Source organism: Ascidiella aspersa, chromosome 7, assembly GCF_963924565.1.
Source record: "Ascidiella aspersa chromosome 7, kaAscAspe10.2, whole genome shotgun sequence".
Lineage (NCBI taxonomy): Eukaryota > Metazoa > Chordata > Ascidiacea > Phlebobranchia > Ascidiidae > Ascidiella > Ascidiella aspersa.
In genome coordinates, this window is record NC_139453.1 from 12,233,050 (window position 1) to 12,243,184 (window position 10,135).

Genomic DNA, 10,135 nt, shown 5'->3' on the forward strand with positions numbered 1-10,135 from the left:
CTCTTTTACTAAATTTGATGTATATATATATATATATATATTGATGTTGTATATTACAAAACTGATTCATAGATAAATTGTATAGCAAAGTGTTGAAAAAACTAAATAAAAATCTTATATAGAACCAAGCAATATAATTATTTGTTCTTTTATATTGCAATGCCTAATAATTTGCTGTATGTAAGACAACATGATTTAACATTGTGTATGCAAGAACAATTGAATACCATTATTAGTAGCAACCTAATATGTTTACAGTCTGTTTCTCGTTCAAATTACTATATTTCAACTTTTTTTAGTTGTAGGCTCTCTTTTTTATAAATTAAGGTAAAATAATAATAAAAAATCACCATGATGAGTAATTACATTTATGAAAAAAGAAAAAAATTGGAACTTTTTACAACATCATCCAAAGCAAAAGCCCATTCTCTCTATATGGATAAAGAGGCAGAGGTAGAGGCAAAAATACCCGACTTGCGAAGAAAACTGCCATCCACTTCAGGTTTAAAGACCAAATTTAGTTTAATGTAATGTTATGTTCATCGATTTCTTTTTTGTTGTAATATAGTGTCACAAAACAATTATATTGCTTTAGTTTCGAAAGAAGCTAGGGCTCAGAAAAGCACACTTCCAAGATTGCAAAATGAAGACAAAGTGGTAACCAATATGAAAAGTAAAATTCTTACACACCTACAACCAAAATCAAGAAATGAGACAAATTTTAAAAGAACAATAAAGGTAGGTAAATATGTTCACAGCAGTCAAAATGTTTGTTGATTTACCGAAAAATAGTTCATTCAGCATTTGTATACACCAGAAAAGTTTATTCAAAGAGTAAATATATACTGGCTTTAGAATTAAAAAATCTGCATAATAAACAGTAGTGCATAGTGGTATACTAAATAAGTTTTGACCTAGATAGAACTGATTAAAATAACTAAAAAAACAAACATGTATTTGAGTTTCTACCCAAGTTATTATTTACATAGCTCTAAATTTTACTGTATTTATAACGATCTATTACAAACTAGCCAACAAATAATAAAAAATGTATATATTTTTGCTGCAGCAACGCATAGGCAATCCTGACACCAAAGTACAAAGAGTTTTTTCTCATGAGCATAAAAAGAAGCCTAGGTATCAATCTTCAGGCCATTCCATATCTGAGGACTCTAGTTACAAAGACCTTAAAAAATTTAGAAGGACAATATCTGCCAAATCTTCTTTAAGAAGCGAGGTACTGGTTATAATGTTATATTTATATGGTGACATTTCCTAGGAATTAAAGATTAGCTAAATATTTGAATATTTTTTATCGGGACCCACGGATGGTATTGCTTTAAACTTACATTTAGGTTGCTTTTAAATGTTTTTAGAAAGGTGGCTCTGCCATTTTTTCCAAGCGGCTGAAAGAAATTATAGACATGGATGGGCACAGGAACAATCAGAAGTTCCTCAAATCAAAAGCGGAAAAAGGTGCTTCTGTATTGCTTTCTCGACGTATCGTTAGAACCACATCATCGTCTTCAAGTGGTTCAGAAAGTGAGAGCCAGTCTGAAGAGGAGCATCCTATTGCCAAAAAAACCTCACTTCAGTCAGCTTCTCGACCGACACACCTGAAACGGAAAGTTACTTCCAAAACTCCAATAGTTCGCAGACTGGCTCCAAAGGATGTTTCTCAATCTTCCACGTCGGATAGTTCTGACTCTGAAGGACCCACACAGAAGTCAGAGGTTAAGATGAAAGTTCCCGCAAGGCAAAAAGCAAAGGTGGACTATGAAATTTAAATAAACTTATATGGCATTTATAGAAATGACAACACAGTTTTACTACTTAGAACCATCAACAATTTAAATTCCATTGTTTTTTGTTTTTTTCAATACAATATGTTGTTTTATTTCTGTAGCATAGATGTTACCCTGGCTATCCTCGATTTAAATTAAATATCTAATTTTTTTTTGCAGTTAATCAACTTTTGAATGCATGCGTTTGTTTAATTTACCTATTCATTATGTTTTTTTTTATTTTTATGCTCGTAATGAGAAATTCTTGTAAATGAAAAAAACAACGCAGTACAATTGGTAAAATCGAGTTGTACTACTTCTAAAGTGGTATGTTCCAGGTCTATAATGACTATGCCCATATTATATTAATTCGTGAATAATTTAAAGACTTTTTTTTGATTTTTTGTATTGTAGTTTAAGGTAAATATAAACCTTACTCACATTTCAGAATAATGCGGCAAAAAGTGAAAGCGAAAGCGAGAGTGAAAGCAGCAGTGGCAGCGACTCCACATCATCAAGTGATTCCGTTGAAGCGGGATCTAAGAGCCAGCTATATAGTGATTGTTGCACTCCACCAATTGGTAAATATCACATTTTTTTTTAATTTTTACTCAAAATCTACAGCGTGCCTTCAAGACGGCAATTACTAAAATATGCTAATTTTTCCTTAATGGGATTATTTTACAAGCGAGGCAAGACTGGAAAAATCTAGCCTCGCTAACGTTTCAATTCACTAACTCCAGCGATAGCGGGTGCGTCGCTCTACCGACTGAGCTACTTTTGCCTGCTGCATCCTGTCTATACACTTTATGTTAGTAGTTTAATAGCCCGGATCAATCAGTTAATCTTTTAAATCCAAGTGGGTAAATAATGTGGTTTATCCCTGCTGAAGAAGACTTGGCCAACGAATTGGTTTGTTACTGAAAACGAAAACGTATACGTTTTGTTTTTCAAAAAATGCAACAAGGCACGTACATATTGTTGTCAAGCAACCAAAGTAACAATTTTAAAAGGGTAAACTCAATTTTTGCCAAATTCGCTTCTTGTTTTGTTGCAAAATATCCTTTAAAAGAACACATTTAGAAGTAACACATTCAAATCAATCGTCGAATGGAGGACCTAATTTATTTTTTTCAGGCATATTTAATTCCCTTGTTTCAGTGTTCGTGAAAAGCGCGTGTCTATCTTAATATAATAAAACCATAAAATTAAAACTCTTGTTTATTGATAAAACCCTACTGAACTAACTCGTTGCACAGATGTCTAACTAACAGAAATTGTGTTTGACAGACCGGCGAATTGCGCTTCCCAGACGAAAGCAGGCGAAGTTGTCTGTGCAAAGCTCCACAGATCGAATCAAGACGTCACCACCTCGATCTTATGATCGACGTCATTCGCTCGGCACTCCCGTGATACATCGGCTAGATTTAGAGAAGCGAAAGAGGGACCATAAGAAAACAAAGACTGGTTAATGCACTTTTGATTTCGTGTTTAGTTGTGTCCTGTCACAATAATGATGTGTAAAAACTCACAAGAAAAGATGGTTAATTGTTGATTAGTTAATCAGGCGCAAATAAATGTACACTTGAAACAATCTTAGTTGTTTTAGTCCTGTCGAGGGGAGGAATGGGTATATTATGTATTACGTGCAAACAAAAAACTATAAAAGCTAGACATTACGGTCAGATAAAGTTTGGTTTTGGTCATTAGTTTGCATGGGCCAAGTCGATTCAAATTAAAATTGAATTCGACTTTCCATGCAAATGTGTAAACGATTTTGTGCAACAGTCTAAGTGTTGCATTTTCTCAGATTTGTCGTTGTCGTTCAACACCTACACCTCGAGCAAAAGCACCAGTCTGTTCAACCGCGAACTCAAGTACCCCATCCACGAGCAGTGGGCAGACGAACGGCTCGAAGAAGCCAGAAACACAGTCTGTGACTTGGCAAGTCTTTGCTTCGCATTTCCGCTTTGAAAAGGAACCGGTGTGGCAAACAATGGCCGGTTTCTTATAAAGCTGGTACTTTTAACCACGAAAGGGAGTTAAAAGGGGCATAAGTTGGGATCTGGCCAATTTTAGAAGTAGTCCCGTCGTCCGGCATTATCTGCGCCTTTTTTCTTGGTGGTCTCAACGTTTTAGCCTAAATATTCAACCTGCTCACGTGAAACGTAGTGGTCGTATATAGCGTAACAGGGCGCTGTTATCAATCAGCATAGTGGCAAAGTATAGGTGCATGATTACGTAAGGTAGGCCGTTTGTTCTTGAGTCAACTGTCTAAATATGCAGCCGAAAACCTGTCTAAATCACTCGAAACGTCTGGCCAATAAAAACGTTAAAAAAATTCCTTTACCAATTCAAATACCAAAAAACTAGGGCCCGCAAAGTCAATAAAGTTAAATTTTTTTAAGGACCTCGTTTGTCCACGAATAAAAAAAAAGTTGTTTTCAGCACCTATAGGGGACTTTTTAAGAAGTTTATTGGTCAAAGTAAAGTTAAAATTTTTTTGTTTTTGTGTTTCTTGAGAGTAATTTTTTGTAAAAATCGTCGTGGAAGCATTGTAAATCAGGAACTGCGACGCAATTAAACCATATTAACCTAGCAGGGAAAATGCCGCAATGCCCACTTGGATCAGCAATAACTTTATCTCAAATTCCATTTTTTTTATTTTTTATTTTAACGTATTCAAATAATTCTTTATGAAACATCTTCATAAACGTGGTCTTTTCGAAGATCAACAGTTTGGATTTTAGGAATAGTCTACTGACATTCTGTAATACAAAAATGCCTAAGCAAGCTAAATTTATCCCAATAAACCCGACGCACTTTTTATAATCTAATCTATAAAACACCTTGACTTTGCGACAAAATATTATGTTTGGGTAACTGGCATCAATTCAAGGAAGAACTGTGGCCTCTACAAACAAGCAATTTCGTTAGGTTAAAATGAAGTCAAAATTTGATAAAAATAAAGTCAAAAAAACATTTTTAATGTTAAAATAAAAATGGTCCTACCGACAACAAATAAGACAAACTACTACCACGGCGAAGTGGTAGCTAACACCATTTGTTAGGTCAACTACATTATTATGTAAATTAAATGAACAAAAAAAAATAGGCAGCACACGTACAAAAATATATCTTAGTTAATTTGATTCTGAAAAACTTATCCCTTACAGAAGCGAATCAAAGGAAATTAAGGTTGCCAATAGCAATCAGAAAATTAAACCTGTCCGTTGTTCTTTGTTCTTGTTTGCTTAATTGATTCAGAAGAGACGCCAAGATTTTTTTAAGCGTACGTCGCTCACATGTACTTGACAGTGTGCTAAATGCTTTTCTTTCATTTAGGCTCAATCAGGTGTCCCTTTTATCGACACTCACTGTCACATCGACTTCTTGTTTAAGCGCCTGCCTTACTCCAAGACCTACGACGACTACATAAACGAAGCATTCGTTAAGGTATCCAAAGCTCGATGATAGTTAACTTTGTAGCTGATTTATGCAGTAAGCAGTAAATCCCACTGATAAATAGTTAATTGGTTTAGTATGACTTCTGCCCTGGCTGCAACTTTTTTTTCTGTATCTTATAAAATATTTCAGACTCGTTTTTAAACACATGACCTTCTTAATTTATTATGCATTGGATATCTTATTGATGTGTACCATGACTGGACTTTTTGCCCAATAAAATATTTGCAGTTTAAGTGGTAATGTTTTTTGTTCTGCCACACTTTTATGCTTTTCATCACTCCTTTGACTTATTTCCTTAATCTATTCACATTATTGTCCATTGATGTATTATTTTTAACTTTCTGTACCATACGTTTGAATTCATTCGAAATATTTTTGTTTTTTGCCATTTTCTTGTTAGAATTTTCGCTGACAAACCTAATGTTTTTCGATAAGGTGGTATAGTTTAGTAACAAGACGCTCTTCCAGGACTTTCTTTTTAATTCTTGACATTTCGACAAGCTATACAGGGTGTCTTCATTTTATTAAAAGTGCCGGAAGAGCGTCTTGCTATTACACTACGCCTGGCAGCACCAGCATATTTACCGGAAAACACGGTTTGGCAATTAAGTAGGAGAAATTGCCGGAGGGTCGTCTCTCACTTTAGGACATTTGGCTACCTTAATATGATTAATATGATTTTTGTTCTGAAACCTTTTCAAATAGAAAACGCTCAGTTAAATCAAACCTTGACTAAACTGCTTTACTGAATTTAGTGATATCGGCACCGATACCACTGTAATATCCGACGAGTTTCTATACTTTAACTTCTATTGCAAATATTTTTACCTGTGTCTTTTTTACCTGTGTTTTAACTATTGCAAATCTTTTTACCTGTGTCTGTTCAGTTTCCGAAGAATTTCGAGGGCTGCATCGCCGACTGGTGCCAGCCCGACCTCTACCGGCGATCTTCAGCCGTCCTTAATCGTCACTATGACAGCTGCGAGATTTGGGGCGCCTTTGGATGCCACCCGCACTTCTCGCCCCAGTACAACATCCAGGTGGAGAGCGAGATCCGGGATCGCATCACCGGCACCGAAAATGTGATTGCGATCGGCGAGATGGGACTCGACTATTCGGACAGGTCGGTGCCCTGATTGTTTTGTATGGGTGGTAGGGTCAACTTACTCGATAACCATTTTGTGGTTCTTCGTTAGTCCTTTGCTACTGTGTTCGCATTGTAGCAACAAATAAACTGTAACTCAGTGGTAGGTATTTTTTATGTTTCCAAACCTTTCTAGTCTTGTCGGGTACTTGTTACATTGCTGATTTTAAACTTGTGAGTAAAATTATGTTTGCCGATGCAGTTTAGATCAATATTAAGTTTGCGGAAAACTGGACTTTTATTCGAGACGTTGCGAGGTTTAGGTATTAGCTTGGACATTTTGAGATTTAACTCGACATTGTTTGGCGAACGTAAATTACTTAGCCATAAAATATACTTTCCTAAAGTGAATCTCATTCATTTAAATATATTTCTCTTACTCACGGCTTTGGTCAATAGTAAACAAAAAAAAGTTATATAAGGATTTAAAGTTTGTTTAACTTCAACACATACATGGGAATGCGTAGTTAGTTTTTATAGCGACGGCCTCTGAATGGTCAAGGCCGTAAGTACGAATCTCCTCACCACAAGCTGGATTTTCTATGCCTAGTTTAGGTTGTACTTGTACACTTTCTTAAATCAGTGTATTTCAACCTTCTTTAAGCCACAAAACTCTTATGCATTAAAATGGTTTTGTGAAAAGCCAAACGAAAGTTTATAATAAAGTATTAAAATAGACAAAAATAAAAAAGGCCCATGCTATTATAATCCTAAAACATAGGAGTCTTATCATTACACAATGATAAATGGATCAAATCATGACTTAACATTCAAAGTGGTGATACCTTGCATAAGACAAAACTTACTTACTGCAATTGTGTTAAATCAGTGATTTTCGACCGGTGTTTTACGAAAAATTGGTCAAACTGACAATTTTTAGACGACCTTTCACAGAACACCGATTGAAAATCACTGCCTTAAAGATTGACTGATGTAGGCTGCACCAGAAGGCTCCCCGTATAAATATCAGCAAACGTGTTTTTACCTTAAAATTTAACATGAAAATGTCAAAGGAAAAAGTCGGTCTTCATACTTCGAAACATCAGATTCATTGACATGACTATCCGCGTAACAAAACTTGTCCGTTATCGTTGCAAAAAGACCTATCGTAAATAAAGTTTTGCTACCCTTGGCTTCTTTAGGTTCGGTCCCACCGATCACCAATTACAAAAGAAGGTCTTCATCAAGCAACTGAAGCTGGCCACTCGACTGAGCGTCCCAATTGTGATCCACTGTAGAGACGCCGACCCCGACCTGCTTGACATCATGAAGATACACGTGCCTCATGACACCAAGATTCACAGACACTGCCTCACTGTTGGGTGAGTGCTTGCGTCGCAGCATATTTGTCGCATTTTAAACATTGCTGGAAAACAACCATTTCAAAATATCGCGATATGTCATATTTCTTACTCCGGACGAGATCGAATAAAGACATATGTGTACTTAGACGAGATACCCACCTTTCACCTAAATTATCAGTTTGGCAGACTATTCCATTTAAATTAGGTTTTAGAAACGACTGGTCTATATTCTTCATTATATTACATTTGTTGACAAAAACATGTTACATGTGATACACGCGATACTAAAATCGTCGTACGATGTCTGTTCACTGATAATATTATGTCTTACTTGTGCTACGTTCTGTATCCTCTTCCTACAGATTTTCCCACGATAATAATTATTACGTGAAATATTTAAAAATGTCAAAGCGGGATTTTGTGAGATTCCACCTTCGAACAAAAGGGCGTAAATTGTATACTGTTAAATTGCAAGATATCTAAATGTGTCCACTTTCAGCGAGAAGACTGTCAGGCCTCTCTTGGATCACTTCCCCAACTGCCACGTGGGCTTCACCAACCTGCTGTCCAACAAGAGCGCCTCAGGTGCACGTCAAGCCGCCAAGAGCATTCCACTCGATAGGATCCTTCTCGAGACTGACTCGCCCTACTTCATTCCCCGCTGCGTGTCAGAGGTTCGCATAAATAGCAGGGATATCTAAAGTAAATTGATATCATTTGAAGTAATTGTCGTCATTAACGTGTATTACGGCGAGGATATATCTTCTGTTTAACATTATTCAGTTTCAACTAGCAGGGATGTCTTATTTTCGTACTATATACCGATACTCGAGTTTTAAGCAAAAAGTACGGCCGTAGCACCAAACGACGCCAATACCGTGATCATATGAGCAAAATTAATGAAACTTTAATGTGCAAAGGTAATGTTTGCAGGTTTAAGATAAAATTAGCGTTCAGAAGCTTTGTTACGTTTAAACGTTATTTAGTATTTAAAAAAATATTATTTACAATCGCAAACGATGCCGAAAATATCTGTGTTTAATTTGATATTCGATCATTACCGATACCCCTCTTAACATCGGACGAGACCCGAAACTACCAGTTGGCCCCGATGCCATATTATTTCACACATCTCTAAATACTAGCAATTTTAATCCTAATATATTTTTTAAAAGCCAAAATAAATCTAGTTGTGCAAGTCTGCCTTGGGAGTCAATGGTAACCTTTTTTTTAATGTTTTTAATTGTATTAAACATAGAACAATTAGAACGCGAAAAAAAAATATCAAGCCAATGTTAAATCAAAACAAAAACTTAACGCTAAAAATAAAAAGTCAATCGAAGAGCCGAAACCGCTTTCAGGAATCTCGGATTCGCTGTTGCAGGCTTTTGGCGAAGCATTGAACGCCTCTATGCAGCTAAACATCTTGTCGACTTTCGTTTGTCGAATGAGTTACACGGCAGAAGAAAAAGAGTCCGTGGTAATCTTGCGTGTTTTTACTTAGGCGAGCAACAACGCCGTCAAGTGGTCACACTCCGGCATGGGCCTGTGCGTTGCCAAGGAGATCGCCTCACTCAAGAACTGTTCCGTCAACGACGTGCTGACGCAAGTGCGTGAAAACGTCACCACCGTGTACGGCATCTGACGTGCGCAACGGTGACGTCGCGTCGGGCAAAACCTAAGGAAAAACGCACACGTCGTGGGATTTGTGGAGCAGCTTCCGATATGCGAAAGCAGTTTTACTTTCAACTTGTAGCGCTGTTTCCGTACAATTTTACAATCATCCGTTTTGCTTTTATTTTTGTTATACCGATTATATATTCACTTCACTTAGCTTTATTAAAAATGTAAAAAGCGTTATCCCTCGACCTGGAACAACAATTATGATCGCAGCAAAACACTACTTGAAAGATTTTAACCGCGATTCCTAAAGCGCTGTTTTTATACTCCAACGACAAACATTTTTTATTTTTTACAAATTGGAAAACTAATGTCAAACTACATTGTAAAATGTACTGTTTCCAACATTAAGTTCGGGTTACGCTCATATGGCTTTTGAAATAACTTGCTGTTTTGTGTTTTTACCCAGCATTTTATCGAATCTAAATAAAAACACTTGTACGTTTTATTGAGTGTATGCTGATTGCTAATCTTGGAAGTTAACCTGAATAGTTCAGAGTTACTCCTTGTCTGAAATGATTTCGGTTCTCAACTTTCCTGCAGCCGTCGCCGCATGTAAAACTATACGGTTTCAAAGTAAACATTATAATTTTTTACTTTTTTTAATTGGTTTCGGTCAATTTTAACAATGTCTCTTTTCTCTCAGTTTTTGTGCGAAACAATAAAAAGCATCAGCTTTTATTTGGAAGTAAGGTAGGAGGTGAAATGCCTCGAATAAATCAAATCATTTTTGCGAACAAACCAAGTAACTTATC

At 36.2% G+C, this 10,135-nt stretch overlaps 1 protein-coding gene across 1 annotated transcript; it reads left to right on the forward strand.

The window, feature by feature from the left end:
* The first annotated feature begins 20 nt into the window (after positions 1–20).
* LOC146137845 (uncharacterized) lies at positions 21–9,361 on the forward strand. Its single transcript, XM_083394453.1, has 12 exons — positions 21–502; positions 569–738; positions 1,070–1,237; positions 1,377–1,769; positions 2,233–2,365; positions 3,075–3,251; positions 3,595–3,728; positions 5,130–5,240; positions 6,140–6,375; positions 7,539–7,718; positions 8,200–8,374; positions 9,205–9,361. The coding sequence occupies exons 1-12, from the start codon at positions 352–354 to the stop codon at positions 9,343–9,345; spliced, it is 2,169 nt and encodes a 722-aa protein (XP_083250579.1). The 5' UTR covers positions 21–351; the 3' UTR covers positions 9,346–9,361.
* The last annotated feature ends 774 nt before the right edge of the window (positions 9,362–10,135 follow it).

What these genes read in the sequence shown, in the direction of transcription:
- LOC146137845 (XM_083394453.1), top strand. Translation starts at nt 352, where the DNA reads ATGATGAGTAATTACATTTATGAAAAAAGAAAAAAATTGGAACTTTTT. An exon ending in TTGTTGCACTCCACCAATTG is followed by an intron (nt 2,366 to 3,074) that starts GTAAATATCACA and finishes TGTGTTTGACAG; the next exon opens with ACCGGCGAATTGCGCTTCCC. An exon ending in TAAACGAAGCATTCGTTAAG is followed by an intron (nt 5,241 to 6,139) that starts GTATCCAAAGCT and finishes GTGTCTGTTCAG; the next exon opens with TTTCCGAAGAATTTCGAGGG.